Source organism: Crocuta crocuta, unplaced genomic scaffold (genome assembly GCF_008692635.1).
Source record: "Crocuta crocuta isolate KB4526 unplaced genomic scaffold, BGI_CrCroc_1.0 scaffold25, whole genome shotgun sequence".
In the NCBI taxonomy this organism is placed as follows: domain Eukaryota; kingdom Metazoa; phylum Chordata; class Mammalia; order Carnivora; family Hyaenidae; genus Crocuta; species Crocuta crocuta.
Genome location: NW_027532015.1, coordinates 1,832,454 through 1,849,575, shown reverse-complemented (window position 1 = coordinate 1,849,575; position 17,122 = coordinate 1,832,454). Strand labels below are relative to the sequence as shown.

The window sequence follows — 17,122 nt, the reverse complement described above, 5'->3', positions numbered from 1 at the left end:
AGGCTGGGGAGAAGGTGGGGGTGGGGGGTGGGGGGAGGGCAGCAAGCTGCGGCAATCAGCCACTGGATGGTATCGAAAGCGGATGTGACTGCGACTTAAAGCCACAGCAGAGCACAAGCAGTTCAGAGTGTCACTTCTAGGCAGAGGAGAGGAGCTGGGAACAGGGCCCCCCTCTGCTCGCTGTGCCGTGCGGTGTGGCCTCAGAGGCCGCGCGAGCTACTGAGCACTTGCAATGTGCCTGGTCCACGCTGAGAGATGCTGGAAATGTACAACACACACTGGGTGTCAAAGACTTAGCGTGAAGAGTATAAAAGTCTCATTAATTACTGATTATGTGTGGAAATGACAGCATCGTAGATATGCTGGGTTAAACAAAACACATCATTAAAATTAATTTCGGGCAATATATATTGTTACTGGTGTTCAAATCTTGTTTTGTTTTTTTAACTTTCAAACATGTGGCTACTAGAAAATGTATCATTACATACGCGGCTTGCATTTGTGGCTTGCATTGTATTTCTACTGGATGGGGCCGATCTGAGGCCCTCAGACACCCACATTCCTCACCTGAGTCAAAGGGGATGCTATTCTACTCGGACTGAATGTGGAACTCTTGATTATCTCCTAAGTTACTTAAAAAAGGAAAGTAAGGTGGGGCCACCTGGATGGCTCAGTCAGTAGAATGCACAACTCTTGATCTCGGGGTTAAGTTCAAGCCAAATGCTGGGTGTAGAGATTACTTAAAATCAATAAATAAAAACTTTAAAAAAGGGGAAGGTAAGACATTGGCAGGAACCAAGCTGGAGCTCCCAGTTATCGTCAGCTATAAAGACTGGTATCACACACATTTCATCAAAGTTTGGGTTCTTCTGGAGGCTCTACGTGTTTCTGTTCTGCCACAGGACCGTCCCATGACTGTGGGTTATTCCCTGAATCTGTCTCACCCTCAGTTTCCTCAGTTGTAAAATGGGAGTAACAGACCTTCCTCAAGAGCTGTGGGGATAATATGAAATTATTTTAAGTGGTTTATAACCATTCTCACTCAGCTACCCTGGAGAATTTGTTATTAAAGCAAATTTTATTCCTTTACATGAAAGGAATAAAGTATATGTGAGTCAGGGTTCCAGGCTAAAGTCTCTGGAGAGGTAAGATGGTCTAAAAGTTTAACAAAAGAGCTGCAGAAGGAGGAGAACAGAAGAAAAGACAGCTGGGTAGTAGCATGAGTCCGATAAGGGGCACTGAAGGAGAATGGAAGGCAAAATACTTTACGTATTCTTCATAAACAAAAATTCAGATTTACAGATAAAGGCAAGCCCTGGAAAAATTATCTGTGGTAGAAGAGGCTTCCCCAGGACATTCCTAAAGCTGACAAAGTCCCCTAGATGAATTAACAATTAAAGGCCAAATTTAAATCACAGGTAAATTTTGAGCACATTTACTATTAAGGGAGGGGTACACCTGCAAGTTCGAACCCCACATTATCTGACCACAAGACCATCTCCCGGTAGGGCTGTCCTCTGCTCTTACCTGAAGAAGAATATTGTTCCAGCATCACCTTCTTTCGCAGAATGTTCCACGCCCATCACCAAAATATTTGCTGCATCTGTGGTTTAAAATAAGTGAAAGGCCATCACCATAAAGGGACCTAGAAGGTTTACAAGTCACCTAGAAACTTTTAGTAAAGTACGTATGATCATTCCTTCATATCCCACTAAGCGCTCTGTAATGTTCTGCCCATATTCTTTAGGTTTCTGAAAGTACTTAATATATGAAAAGGAAAAGACCATAAAAAACTACTTTTACAAAACATTCAGACATCAGTGGCACTATTATGAATACTATTTAAAACTACTGACAGCCATTTTCATTCAGTAATCATTAGTCAAGTTAAAAACTAGTAAAGTCTTAGTTTTAATACAACTGAGATTCAAGAATTACATTTACAAAATTCTTTTCCTTTAAATATGTTATTAATATGCTAATATTCTCAAACTATTCATTTTGATGAATTTAAGTTATATAAAGTGTGAGTCAACAGAACATACAGACACAAAGATAATGACCATTTCAAAACGTGGGTTCAGAGTCAATCATGAGAACTATTGCTGTACCCAACTAAATACTTGAACCTTTTAAATATTATTAAATATAAGTTAATACACACGTTCATCAGTAAGTACTTTATATATTAATACAGTTAATATTTATAAGTCTAATATTTTATAACATAAATTATAAATATATCTTAAGGTATCAATTAATAAGTATATACTATTATTAGTAATAAAAAGTTAAATATAAATTTTTAACCTAAAATTTGGACCCACAAAGCTTCAGAGCTCCTGGTAGAGGTTGGGGAATGGGGGGTTCAGATAAAGACTAAATCCCAAATTACCTTTTTTGGGGGAGCTCTAACGTCCCCAAGCACTACATCCTCCAGAAGGCAAAGTTCACCTACGCAGCCAAGAGCAATACAACTGAAATGGAAGAGACCCGAGGCAGAGGACTGGTATTAGAAGCCCTCCAGGGGGTGACTCACAGGTCACCCTACTGACAGCTTTTGGGATCAGCCAAGGATACACCTGGAAAACTATTTATCTTCGGGGCTCTGGACATAGCTCTGTTTTTCTCAGTCAATTATGCTTGTTTCTGCCATCAAACCACATAGAGTCTGTTCTGATCACCAAGGCTGAAGGGGCACAGTGACATTTCAAGTGCTTCTTATGGGGCCAATGACTCTTAGAAGAATTTTCTATGAAGCGGGGAGGTCTTCAACCTATTTTTGCTTCTTTGTAGTAAGTTTATGGACTTCCATCAGAGTGTTCCAAGTTACTTAAATTTTAACATAAAACAGGCTATTTTTTCAAGACTCCTTCCTGATACTATCCTAAAATCCTATTAATTTTGATTCTAATTTTTAATATTCTTTGTATTCCTCTTTTAGCTAATTTTGTTAAAGTATTGAGTTATGCTAGTAAATTTTTCCTTAAAGCCTCTCCCAAAAGTTTTTATCAACTGCATGGCTCTTCTGTAAGAATTAAACAACTTTTTAACAGAAATGAGGTGATGTGGCCTTTGACTGTCCCAAGTCACAGTGATCCTATAAGTAAACCTTAAAAAATCATACTGGTTTTAATCTGAGAACTAAGTTCTCTATAAATACATCTTAGTTTCTTCGTCATTTGTATACAGACTCAACATCTTTTTTGTGATACCATCCTTTAAATAGAAAATGGAATGTAAACAAATGAATATTTACGGTGTGTCACAGGAAAACGATTTTCTGATACATTTTTTTCTGATACATTTTAACATATTTGGCCCAGGTTCAAGAAGACGTACCTCTAGGCAAGCTTGTTACTTCAACATATCCGTGGGCAGCCAGGTCTTGAGCGAGAGTTCCGAGATGATACTCCTCGGCAGTTGCAAACGCCGTGCAGTGCATCAGGTCCTGTTTCGGCGAGATTAGCACGACATGGGTTACCGAGAGGTTCAAGCGTCTGTGAGGACTATCGCCTTCCAGGGCTCCGTTTTGCAAAAGCCAGCACTTGAGAGTTTTGTCAAACGTCTCAAAGGTTCATGGTAAGGGTGAGAGAAGGAAGCTACAGACAGGGAGATGGATTTCAGCCCAATCCGTGACAGGATGTTCTCCCACCGGCCACCAAAAAGACAGACGGGCTCCCCAGAAAACAGAACCGCCCCCTCCCCGTGGTGGTGCCGCAAACACACCTTGAACGAATGATACGGAGAGGATTAAGGCATCACATGGGCCTGGGTGGAATGATCTTTCCAGTCTCTCCAAACCTGAGTTGCTGTGACTTTTACATAGCAGTATTACTATTTAAGGTCATTTCATAATTTGCTGCTAGCCTTTATAAAGCTTTTATATAATTTTTTAAAAGTTTTTATTTACTTTGAGAGAGAGAGACTGAGTGAGCACATGTGCACACAAGCAGGGGAGGGGCAAAGAAAGAAGGTGAGAGAGAGAATCCCAAGCAGGCTCTGCACTGTCAGCATGAAGCCCGGTGCAGGGCTTGAACTTAGAAACCGTGAGATCATGACCTGAGCTGAAACCAAGAGTCGAACACTTAACTGACCAAGCCACCCAGGAGCCCCCAGAGATTACTTTAAATCTATAAATGAAGTACAGAACTTTCTACTCTGGTTCACATTAAATAAAACATTCTGTGTATCTGAGAATGTGTCCCTGTGTCATGAGTGCGTGGGGTCTCGTCCGTGCGCACGTGCACACCTGCATGGTGTATGTCTGTGTAGTACACACACAGGGGTACACACACAGGAGTACATACAGGGGTGCACACACAGGAGCACACACACACAGTGAGTACACACACAGGAGCACACACACAGGAGCAAACCCACAGGAGCAAACACACAGGGGCACACGCACACACGGGCACACACACAGGAAGCAGTATGGCGCAGCACAGAACTTTTGTCAAACTCTAAGTCACAACCCATCAGTGAATCCCGCTACCGATTTGGCTGGCCCAAACCAGCTTAAGAAAAAGTTAAACACAATAAAATAGAAAATATTACAGTGCCTTAGTCATAGTAAGGGTAAATGTTACTTTATGAAGTTTTCTGTCATTTATATCTAAGTATGTACTATGTAAAATACATTTCTCCTAGGGATGAAGTCAATAAAGTTCAAAAGCTGTTGACACAGGCGTTAAAGAGTTCAGCACAGAATTTGAATATTAAAAAAATCAGAATGACAAAATGCCTACTTAGAGGACTGCTGTGAAGTTTAGACGAGCTGGTGAGTGTCAAGTGCTCAGAACCATGGCTAGCGCAAATGGCCAATCACAGTTAGATTAGTCATTACCCTATGGGTATGTTTAAACCATCAAAATGTATGGAGGCGAAAAAGTTTATCAAGTAATTTACATCTGAATTTTCACATGTTCACAGTTTTGTATTTCCGATCAGAACATGAGTGATTCTATGGTCATGTGGTACATATGGTGTTTTGGCCCACCACTCGTGAAGAGGTTTATGAGTCACTAAATCAAAATTTACTCCTAGGATTTACTCATGTCACCATTAACCTCTTTCCCTTTCTGTTATGTTCCTAGTACAAAATCTCAGAAAAGTAGTATTTCTGTCACCTAATTCCTGGCCCTAACTCAAGAAATGGCCTAAGCTTGCTTTGCCTTTTCTTCCATCTGTTATGCCATTCTGGTGTTTTTTTTTTTTTTTTTTTTAATGTTTTTATTTTTGAGAAAGATCAGAAGTGTGAGCAGGGAGGGATGAAGAGAGAGGGAGACACAGAATCCAGTGCAGGCTCCAGGCTCTGGGCTGTCAGCACAGAGCCTGATGTGGGGCCCAAACTCACAAACCGTGAGATCATGACCGGAGCTGAAGTCAGACGCTCAGCCGACTGAGCCACCCGGACGCCCCTCTCATGTGTGACTTAAAAAGCAGCAGAGGAATAAACAGAGGCCCTGAGGAACCACACAAACTGAAAAACCTAAAATCAATCAAATATCTACTCATCAGCAAAATGATTTTATCTCAATTAGAAAAAAAAGCAAAGTCAGTCAAGGAGAAACTGTTGCTGAAAGTGAGGATAAATGGATGCAGTTCACCGTCCTTTTCCAGGCAGGCATCTGGTAAGCGGATTCCCAGAGTTACTACAAAGGTAAGCACCTGCTGATACACAAATCGTAGGCACCCACACAGCCTGAGTACAGTTGCTGGAGTACAGGAATCACTTATGTGCTTAAGGTTTAGAAATTCGAGCACTATCTGTTCTCTTAAGGTTTCGTGGCGTTAGAAGAGCTATCAGGACGTGAGATTAACCTGGAGGAAAGAAAGGAATCCTGCCAGCAGGAACCAGGTACGGCCACGGTGGGCAGGCTGTTGGGCAGGAGACCCAACAAATTTACTGAAACTTGCTAAGCAAAATCACGGAATATTAGATTCATGTCAGAATTACTTCTGTGATTACTGAAGCTGACACACCCGGTCTGGGCTGGAGAGAGCCGAGCTGGAGGCAAAGAGATGAGATAAAAAAAAAGATAAGAGATAAAGAGACCAGGGAGCCTGGGTCCAAGAACTATCCAGGAGAGGATCTTCCCATAACCGTACTGAAAGTGGCAGAGGCCACCTGTCTCGAGAATCAGAATTGTACACTGGCAGCTCAGAGTACTAGCCAACTCAAAAGCTGACCCATATAGGTTTTTTTTTGTTTTGTTTTTCTTAAATGTTTATTCATTTTTGAGAGAAAGTGTGAGCGGGGGATGGGCGGGAGGCAGGGACAGAGGATCTGAAAAGGGCCCTCAGTGAGCCTGATGCGGGGCTTGAACTCACAAACTGTGAGATCTCGACCTGAGCCGTAGTCAGACGCTGAACTGACTGAGCCACCCAGGCGCCCTGACCAGGGAGCGCTTTTAAGATTTGAATTCGCCATTAACAACAAATTGAGATTTCACACAAAATCCAGGTTTCCACCAAGATTTGATCACGTGGAAGATCTGGCAATAAGCAGCTGGAGCTGAGGAGGGGGTCCCAGTTCTCCAGCCCACCCAGTCCCTCCCCCCCCACGTCCCTGCCTGCTTCGCCACGGTTCCTTGCTGAGCAGACCCGTCCGGTGCACTCTTGAGGGTGGGACAAGGCAAAGCATTCAATCACTACCTCCATGAGAAAATACATTCTGAGTCCAAAAATTATAAATAAATTTTGAAACACAATCTGCTTTTACTTCACCATTCCAAGGATTTTTGCAGACTTTCTGAAGATTGTCGCTGTGTCTCCTGTTTAGCTTGGCCCCAAGCTCTGGCCAGTGTCACAGAGCTTACACGGACTGCCACACTACTTTCTGTATCCTCAAGCATCCTGGGCTCGGTCTCTCCGTGAGTTATGGCTTCTTCCACTAATTAATGATTCACAAAGGTTTTCAGTTTGATTTGTTAGACCGACCTTTTTCTAGGTTTGTAGCCTTTGCTTTAAGTTTCAAGACTGCACTGAAATCCATTTGGTAAAGGGAAAGAGGCCCATGGAGTGTGTTGTGGTCCCGTTGTTTCCCTATTAATTACACTGATATATTGTGAGAAGCTTTTGTTTTCATACGTCTTTTTCTGGATTTTTATAATAAATCATATACAGAGAGCACGCACAAATTTCAGATTTTAGGACAGGGATCAACAATTTGTTCTTTAGTAGATGGGTCAAACCAGCCTCAAATAGTTACTGGATATAACACCTAAATTTAGGCCTTTCTATTTTAAAATGTTAAAAAAAAAAAACTAAAATTGAAAGCCAAGAAAGCCACTGTGTTTTAATATGTTTCACTTTGCTGGCCACAGAAAACAGGTCCCAGCAGATGGGGCTAGAAATCTATACACAATCCTTGTTTCAGCTCATCACACGCTCTGCTGGAACACTCTTCTTAAAAAAGAAAGTTTATTTTTATTCACATTCTAGTACTGTAGAAAATGAATGCATTACTGTAATGTTGCCTCTAAATTACAAAAAGAAAAACGCATGTTTTTCTTGTTGTGTACAGACTGTAGATGAAAGTTACAAAACACAGATACGTTTTACATTCCCAGAACAAAGCTTTAGCTTTCAAGTTTCCTGACTCTGCCCCATGGCGAGAAAGCCTTCTGTCCACCCAGTACACAGATGCATACGGGCACACACACCAGTGACACAAAAAGTTCACAAAACAATATTTATCTCCACCGTCAGTAATGTGCTCTGATGCTTTCTATTGTATTTCACTAAAAACCAAAAAACCAAAAGCCAACCAACCAACAATTAATAATCACCCACCAGTTCACTCTGCAGTACAAGGGCGTGCCCGTCGCCGTGCTGCTCCGAGCAGTGGCTCCCATCCTCTAGCAAGCGCTTCCTGAGACACGACACACCAACACGGAACACTGTTGCTGCCATGATAAACCCTGAGCCAACAGCAAGTGGGCTGAATGTGTGAGTACGCTATGATCTCTGCAAATGACACTGGGCAAAGGTCTGAATCCAGCACAGAGGGTAGTGATCCACCTCACCCAGCCAGTCCCGGGAGCACGCTGCGTGGCTGGGCAGAGAGGGTGAGTCAGGAGCAAGTGTGGCGAATGACACTAAGCACACCCGCTCTCTGGTGCAAAGCAGGGTCCTTCCCGTCTCTGTCCAGAGCGGGAGAAAGGGTCATCCAGCCACAAACGATTCGCCGGCCCCAGGATGCCCATGTGGGAATGGGGTGGCCCTCTGTCTGGGGCAGATAAAAGCCAGTCTTCGGCCCTGGGGATACAGTCCCTAGTCACACTGCAAGCCTGCGTTCGCTTGTGAAGAGTAAGATCATCAAAAGAAAGTTCCCGGGGAGCCTGGCTGGCTTACTGGGAAGAGTAAGGAACTCCTGACCTCAGGACCATGAGGTCGAGCCCCACACTGGGTGTAGAGATTACTAAAGAAAAAATAAATAAACTTAAATGCTGTTGGAAGCATAACATTTTTTATTATTTCCATGTGCTTTCAGAAAGACAACATATTGTTTGTTTTTTGCAAAACTCCAACTGGGGTCTCACCTGTTATGTTCTATAATATCTCATCTATGAGAGCCCAGCAAATATATAATTCCTTAAATTCAGTGATAGAAAACCATAATTTCTCAGAAAACATTTTTATGTTTTTCTTTTTTCTCCCCGTTAAAGAACAAAAAATGTATGACTGAGGAGGATTCCCTTGTTTCTTTAATCATTGGGTTTCTCAGAACTGAATGTTCATCTAGATTATTCGTACCAGGTAATTTCTCTGTTCATGTCAATTGTTTGCTCCATCTCAAATGCAATGCTTTATCTCATTTAAAACTATATTAAATTTTGAAAATCTACTTCAAACCCTTTCCTGGAAGCCGAAAAAAACATCCTTTAAAAAAAAACACACACACACAACCTAGAATTCAAGAAAATTGCCTCCAAGTCTAAGGACAGCCCAAAGAAATAATGCCTCTTTGAGACTGTTTTATAATCAATAACTTATTTAAAAAAGTGGCATCTCTGACCATGTCAGCCTCTTCATTAAGAAACTGATTACTAGGGCACCTGGGAGGCTCAGGTGGTTGAGCGTCCAACTCTTGATTGCAACTCAGGTCATGATCCCAGAGTTGTGGGATCGAGCCCCATATCGGGCTCTGTGCTGAGCACAGAGCCTGCTTGCAGGTCCCTCCCTCTACCCTTCTCCCCTGCTCACGTGCACACTCTCTCTCAAATTAAAAAAAAAAAGGAAAGAAAAAAAGTGACGATTATTCTCTGTGCTGCTAGTTGTAACAAAAGAAAAAAAGTGAGATCCCTCTCTTGGATCAGCCACGAATTCAGGTTTTTAGATTTCATGTCATCTGTCACTTAAATACTAAATTTCCCAAATGATCACAAAGCTAAACAATACAATTAAAAAATCAGAAGCTACAGGGAGCCTAGGTGGCTCAGCTGGTTAAGCATCCGATTCTTGGTTTCAGCTCCGGTCATGAGCTCATGGTTTGTAGGTTCAAGCTCCACATCAGGCTCCACGCTGGCTTGGGATTCTCTCTCATGTGCTCTCTGCCCCTCCCCTGCTCAGTTATGTGGTTTCTCTCAAAATAAAACCCCACAAACTAATCATGCTCAGGTGCTCCTCAGAATGAAGATTTTAAGACAGACATTCTACTCTGTTTTCTGAAAGTTCAGAGGCCTGATTTTTTTAAGTATTCTCAATTCTCATTTTTAATGTTGATGACCACAGACATCAAAGATCCCTTTGCCTCTCTTCTCTCCTTTCTAATTTAATAAGTAACTATTACATGTAAGACAGGTTTTACCATCAGGCTTCTAAGGTCTCGTGGCCAGCTCTCTTATGTTCACAGGAAGTAACAGACACTAGGTTACAGTGCAAGTGAGGACTGTGACACAGAAAGTCACCATCACACATTTACCTCATTTACAGAGAGGACTGGAAGGTTGGTCCTGGATGGCTGCCTGGTCCTCGATGCTTTCAGTGGTCTCTTGATTTGCGGAAAATCTTGTTTAGGAACAACTGTTTCCGTTGATACAGACGAGTAATGCCGCTCTAATATTTTTATAAACCACTTAGAACCTAATAGACTTGGTTTGTGAGTCACTTTCCTGTGAGTACTAAAAGATTTCCTGGTCGGAAGGTGTACTTTTTCATGTTGGCAATGTGCAGCACTTAATGGAGACAGTATGTTTGTATTTGATATTTTCTGACTTGTTTCCAGGACCTGGGACTTACTTGAACCGCCCGCCGCTGTCTCAGGAAAGAACAAATCCAAGTTTTGACTTCTTGTCACGGTGCTGCACGTCATAGTCCCAAAGTCCTTAAGTGGTTTTAACGTCTGATGAACAAGTCTTGGGCACTGATACACTTTTGATAAAACACAGTGAGATCCGGCCAGGGCTCTGAAAAGTCTGGGTGACATTGCCACATCCCAAGCTAAAGGAGAAAGAATTAGAAGTTCAAGGCTTTTTTGTTTTTCTTGTAATGCTTTCAAACATACACAGTATTTTCCTAGGTAATAAGCATATTTCTGTAAAAACATTTGCAAAACAAATACACCTTGGGGCGCCTGGGTGGCTTAGTCGGTTAAGCGTCAGACTTTCGCTTAGGTCATGATCTCGCGGTTCGTGGGTTCGAGCCCCGCGTTGGGCTCTGTGCTGACTGCCAGCTCAGAGCCTGGAGCCTGTTTCAATCTGTGACTCCCTCTCTCTCTGACCCTCCCCTGCTCACACTGTCTCTCTCTCTCTCTCCCCTAGAAATAAATTTAAAAAAACAAAAAAAACAAAAAAAACAAATACACCTTAAGTCAAGTCAATACAGCCTAAGTTGAGTATGAGGTTAAGAAAATCAACACAAGTGTTTCCCCCACCTTGCCCTTCATCAGCCTCTGGCCTTTCTGGAAGATTACAACACTATAAAGCTAGTGACATGACAGGGACCTAAAAAAGAAAAATGGTGATGGGATCTCTTTTCTTACTTTGTTAGCATTTGAACCATTTAAAAAAAAATCTCTACTTCTCTACTTCTAAATTCCTTTATTCAAAAATTATTCAATCAGCTCAACAGTGAGTTAGGGCCATGAAAGGGCAGTGTCCCTGCCATCAGGGGTTAATGGTCTCCTGGAGATGGGCATTTTCAGCTGCTCAGTATAACTCAGTGGAAGAGGTCTTAGGTTCTACGAAAGAGCTACAGTACAAGAGGAGGGGGAACACACTAGGAGCTCCCCCACTTCCACACCAAGAGTCAGGAAACGTTCTCAGAAAGATTCCAGCTGCTTCTCGAACGGGAAAGGGCTTTTCAGGTTGAGACTGGGCCTGTTAGTGGGGGTAAGGGATGTGAGATGTCCAAAGGACACACACTGCATATGTAAATAATCTCCCCCACTTACATCATCATAAAATATCTGTTCTGTAAAGGTAAGCCTATTAATAGGCAATCAATACCAATAATTTAGGAAAATTTCGTGTTAGGTGCTAGAGATATAAGAGTGAATCACGGATCTCAGAATTCACAGTCTAGCTGGGGAAACACAATAATGTGGCAAGTTCAGAACAAAGCTATGTACCAATTGCTACGGGGCCAAGAGAAGAGAGCATCTCGGGTGACGGGTGGGTAGGACATAGTGACAGAGGTGACGTTTGAACTGGGTCTCAAAAGGGCAGAGGGATCATCAAATCAAACAGTCTGAGTACAGAGTGCTGTTTGTCTGACAACCAGGGTGCCACTTCAGGGGGTAAGTTGCAGGAGATTAGGACTGAAAAGGAGCCGGTCGCCAGGCAGTAAGTAAGGCAAAAGTATCTACAGGTAGGGGGAAGCCACAGCTTTGCAACGTGACACTCACATGGTCCGATGTATAAGAAACCTATGTTTGGTACCGAGGTAGACGGGAGCCGAGGGGGCCTGGGACCTTACTTGGCACTTTCTGCACACCAGGCCCTCCGCCTTCCCTCACCACAACCCCGGGAGGCATTTTACAGCCGCAGAAGCCAAGGCCGAGAGGCGGGCTGCTCAGGGAGCAGGTTGCTGAGATGTCATTACAACCCAGGCTTTTCCAATTCCAAAGACAGCACGCGACCGCTGCGATGTCCCACCTACCTCCAGGAGGAAGAGGACAGGGGGAGTCACGGCGATGGGCAGGGGATAGAAGCCACTGCTTTCAAAATACCTCAAAAGCTGGAATTGTGTGTTTAGTTCTAGCCACAGGAGCTGTTACCCTTCCCCTTTAATTAGTACCATCCCCTGCCGGCTCCACCAGCCGGCTCTGGGGAGCCTAATTACAATAAATGATAGAAATTTGTACACAGTCTTCTGTCCTCTTCGAGGAAATTCTTACCTTGAAATTAAAGACTGCCTTCCTGCAGAGGCTACGCAAAGCACTGGGCAAAGAATGCAAACACTACCAGACAAACCAGAAGTGTGTTTTCTCTTCGTCTTTGCAAAGAAAGACAGATGTAGCATTTAAGGTGTCCAACACACACACACACACACACACACACACCACACACACACTTAGGCTTTGTGAAAAACCGAGGCGCATCTCAGGGAAGTTAAAATTTAATTGTACAAACGAAATCTAAAGGTTAAAGGTTTGTTAGATTGCTAATTACTCTGAAAGCTCTGAGTAAGCTTTGTGCTGATCGGAGGTGGACGGGGCTCTCCAGCCCCCTAGCCTGAGGGCCCTGACCGATCCCTTCTTCTTCAGTCCCTCCCTCCCAGGGTCATATGCTCCCAGCTGCAGAGTAGCCCTGAAGCACTTGAAATGTGCTTCAGGAACACCAAAATTTTCTTGTGCTTTGTATTTTATACTTAATACAAAAAAATTAAGTATCTCCCTAATTTTTACACTAAGTTGCTGAAATAATATTTTTAGATAAACTGTGCTAAATCAAGTACATTAAAATTGATGTCACGTGTCTATTTTTACTTTTAAAACCTCTAGAAAACTTTGAATGCTGTTATGTGTCTTGCACTGTATTTCTAATGCAGAGTCCTGCTCTAATCTGTCATTATCAGTAACCGTAACCTCATGTTCTCAATTTCATGCATTCTGTTCCAATCACCATGACTGGTCCTTTTTTTTTTTTTCTGAGGAGGGGCTAAGTGAGCAAGGGGCAGAGAGAGACAGAGGAAGGGAAAGAGAGAGAGAGAGAGAGAAATAGAGAGAGGCAGGGCTCATGTTCCTGGATGTTCCTTGAGTTCCTTGAACTCACAAACAGTGAGATCGTGACCTGAACCAAAGTCAGATGCTTCACCACTGAGCCACCCAGGCACCCATGTCTGGTCTTTCAAGCTCACTCCTCCTCTTAATTCAAATTCTCCGTCCCCAACTGGACCAAACAGTCCAATGATACAAACACCCTTTCACTGTCACTCACTCCCCACTTCTGCCACACTCAGCCTACACTCCGTGGTCTACCATCCCTCTCCCACATACCTCAAATCCTTTGCATCCCTCTCTCGTCCACGTGCCCATGTGACATAACATCAACCAGAATCAAATCTACCTCACCTGTACTCCTGAACGTGGCTAAAGGCAACCAACCAACCAACCAACCAACCAACCATGCCAACTGGTCTTACTGTAGAATCATGACCACTTCCTGTAGAAGCGCCCTTCATGCTGCTCAAGAGCCTTAACCTATTTCCCCACCATAGTCCACTCTGTGCCTCTCCTCACACCTCTAAAGCCTCCTCCCTTCCTCTTTCACTGACAAAACAAACAATCAGAAGAGATTTTCCACACACTCTCACCATGATCCGCTTGCCCGCCTCCTGCTTCTGTGCCCGTGGATTCTGTCTTCCCTTCTGCTGGTCCTCGTCAAGTCTCACCCCTTCTTGCCTGCAGCAGGAATGATCACACTCTTCTTTTCTCTTTCATGCTATTTACTTTTCCATCTTTATAGCACATCCCTATTAGTATATGACTGTGCTTTAATTTCTCTCATCTTATAAAAACAACTCTCCCCTGACCCCACCTTCCCTTCTGTATACTATTTACCCTTTCTCTGAGTTCCGTTCCTTTAAGAGGTGTTTTATTTACTGTCTCTCACTCCTGTTCTCTGAGTTTCTTGAACCCATTCCAATCAGGCTTTCATCCCTTCCACTTTACCAAAACCCACTTGTTAAGGCCACCAATGACTTCCACATCTTAAGTCCAAGGTCACTTCTTGGGTCTTCATTTTACCTGACTTATCAGCAAGATCAGATTAGTTGATCACTCCACCCTCCTGGAAGCACCTTCCTCACGTGGCTTCTAGAATACCACACTGGCTACTTTCCTTCCTCCTACCTTACTGGTTGCACTTTGTCTCTTCTGTGTTTTCCTATCCCATTAACAATCGAAAGCACCACTGCTTAATATTTGGGCCGTTTTTCTTCTCTATTCTCAGCTCCTTGATATTATCTACACATCGATGAATAGCAGATATCTACCTCTACATGAAAAATGTAACATGCTCAAAACTGAACTTCTAAAATCTTCCCACTAAGTCTATTCTTCCCACAGTCTTCCCCATTCACAAAACAGCAAATACACCCTTATCTTTGCTAAAGGCAAAAGCCTATAATCCATGTTGCCTCTTCAGTCCCCAGACCCAGTCTGTCAGCAAATCCCGCTGGCTTTATTTGTAACACATCTCAACTAACACTGCTACCACCCGGGTCTAAGGTGCTGTCTTTCTCACGATTATTGTAATAGCCACGAAAGGGCATCCCCGCTTCTGTTCTTCATCTCCTACAGATCCTTCTCAACACAGCAACACAGCAACCGAAGTGATCCTCTGAAGACGCAAGTTGGATCACATCTTTCTTCTTGCACAAAATGTGATGCTGGCCTCTCATCTCACTTGCAATAAAAGCTAAAGACCTTCAACTGGACGCATGGTCCTACATTCTCTGGCCCTTGATCACCGCGGTAATGTCTCTCGTAGCTCTAGTCTTGCTCATTTTGCTCCAGGCACTTCGTCCTTTGGATCTTTGTACTTACTGTTTGTTATGCTCTTCTCCTAAGACTCTGTGAGGCTCATTCCCTCACCTCCTTCAGATTTCTGCTCCAGTAGACTCCTACCCAGTGAAGTCTTCCCCAACAGAGCCCAGCGCGGGGCCTGAACCCACAACTGGTGAGATCATGCCCAGAGCCGACGTCGGCTGCTTAACCGACTGAGCCACCCAGGCACCCCTCAACCACTTCATTTAAAACTCACAACCGGGGCGCCTGGGTGGCTCAGTCGGTTAAGCGTCCAACTTTCCCTTAGGTCATGATCTCGCGGTTCGTGGGTTCGAGCCCCGCATCGGGCTCTGGGCTGACTGCCAGCTCGGAGCCTGGAGTCAATTTCAGAGTCTGTATCTCCCCCTCTCTCTGACCCTCCCCTGCTCACGCGGTCTCTGTCTCTCTCTCCTAGAAATTAAAAAACAAAAACAAAAACGAAAAAACAACCTCACAACCAAGACCCACTATTTTCCTCCACTTTGTATTTTTCCATTGCATTTAACATCACTTGCGTACCTTGTATTTCTAATTTGTCAACTCATCCAACAAGGATGAACTTTGTTCCTACCTCGTGCCACATGTGCCCGACTCGCTGGTGATACACGTAAAAATAAAAGACAAAAATTCCTATGTCTTGAACCTTACACTACATGGGACGTGAAAGCCATACCGACTTCTACAAGTCAGTAAAATATATACTAAATAGTGACAAAGCTGGGGGCGCCTGGCTGGCTCAGTCGGGGGAGCCAACACGGCTTGAGCTCGGGGCTGTGAGTCTGGGTCCCACATTGGGTGTAGAGATTACTTCAACAACAACAATGACAAAGCTAAAGGAGAAACCATAAAAGGAAAGAATAGATTTCTCTGTCTCTTCCCTAGAATGTAAACTTTTTGAGGGTAAGACTGGTGTTCCGTTCCTGCTGTGTCTTCTGTGACCAGAGTGCCCAGTATAGGGTGGGTATTCAACTCACATTTCTGAATGAAATCCAAGGCGGCTACTCAGTTACTTGGCACATTTTCTACTCTTTAAGAACAATAATACCAAATAAGAACACCGTTATCAGCCGGGCTCCGATCCGATGGATAAGTGGCGCTAATCTTTGGGAGCATGCCTTCCAACTCCTTACGCTCAATTTTCAAAAAATCCTTGGGGTAACCGCTATGTACTGGCTCAGAATAGGGTTCACTAAGTGTTTATAGNTTGTTTTTTTTTTTTTTTTTTTTTTTTTTACTCCCAGCCAAGTCAACCAAAGATCACCGCAGCGGTACCGGAGGGGACCCGAGCGGTTCAGAGCTGCCCGGTGCAAAGGTTGGGGCCCCGGTGCAGGACCACGCAACCCGCTAGGGAAAGGCGGTGCACTAACCTCTCCGCCGGCAGACACGAGGGACGTGCCCAGCGCGCAGGCTTCCGTGACCCGGCTGCAAATGACGCAGAGCAGCAACCGCAGCTCCCGCTTTCCGCAGCCAGCTCCGCCGCTCGGGAGACCCTCCCAGCGCCCGCACTGCGCAGGCGCACAGGACTGCGGGCGGGCAGAGCGCCAGCCGCCCGCTACACGTGACCGCCGGACCACGTGATCCGCGTCGCCGCGACCTTTTCCGCTCCCCAGTGCCTGGGTCCTCCCGGTCCCTGCTTGCTTCCGCCTCCGCCCGCTTCCTTATTCCGCTGCTCTCGTCACCCTCAACTGTCCCCGCCCTCGTCCCCGGAAGATCTCCGCGTCGTCGAGCGCGCCGTTGTTTGTCTCTTCTACGGGCACCAAATAAAGTTTCCTCATTCAAAAGCATTTCTGTAGCCCACGCCCCTCCCTTTCTCAGCTCCTCCTTCGCGCGGGCACCGCCTCTCTTCCTGCGGCGGGTGCGACGCGAGCTTGGGCGCCGGCAGCTTGGAGACTATGGCGGTTCCTCCGGCGTCCCTTTCGGGACGGGACGTAGGGTTCGTGTCGCTTTCCTCGCCCAGTCCCTCCGCTCCTCTTCCTGCTCCGCGCGTTTGCGGAAAGTCTGGCCTCGCCGGGAACCCTTGGGTTGACATCGGGGGAGCTGCGTTGGGCCGATGGGCCCCGCTCCCGGGCGCGTCGGCTCGGCTTCCTCCGATGCCGGGGAGCGAGGCGGCCCGGGACGGGGGAC

At 44.7% G+C, this 17,122-nt stretch overlaps 2 protein-coding genes across 4 annotated transcripts in view; one reads left to right on the top strand and one right to left on the bottom strand.

Annotated features, from left to right (window-relative positions):
- RMND1 (required for meiotic nuclear division 1 homolog) overlaps positions 1 to 16,463 on the bottom strand; it is a 40,553-nt gene extending 24,090 nt beyond the window's left edge. Inside the window, exons 1-4 of one of the 2 annotated variants that reach the window (XM_077776112.1) lie at positions 16,366 to 16,463; positions 9,932 to 10,449; positions 3,343 to 3,451; positions 1,528 to 1,603 (exon numbers count right to left, since the gene is read on the bottom strand). In XM_077776112.1, the coding sequence (XP_077632238.1) occupies positions 1,528 to 1,603; positions 3,343 to 3,451; positions 9,932 to 10,435 (689 nt within the window). In that variant the 5' untranslated portion in view covers positions 10,436 to 10,449; positions 16,366 to 16,463. The remainder of the gene's footprint in view (positions 1 to 1,527; positions 1,604 to 3,342; positions 3,452 to 9,931; positions 10,450 to 16,365) is intronic. The other variant, XM_077776113.1, reaches the window with a different exon arrangement.
- Positions 16,464 to 16,840: 377 nt separating this feature from the next.
- The window catches only part of DCPH1 (damage control phosphatase 1), a 10,281-nt gene continuing 9,999 nt past the window's right edge, over positions 16,841 to 17,122 (top strand). The window contains exon 1 of one of the 2 annotated variants that reach the window (XM_077776121.1): positions 16,841 to 16,931. In XM_077776121.1, the coding sequence (XP_077632247.1) occupies positions 16,891 to 16,931 (41 nt within the window). In that variant the 5' untranslated portion in view covers positions 16,841 to 16,890. The remainder of the gene's footprint in view (positions 16,932 to 17,122) is intronic. The other variant, XM_077776122.1, reaches the window with a different exon arrangement.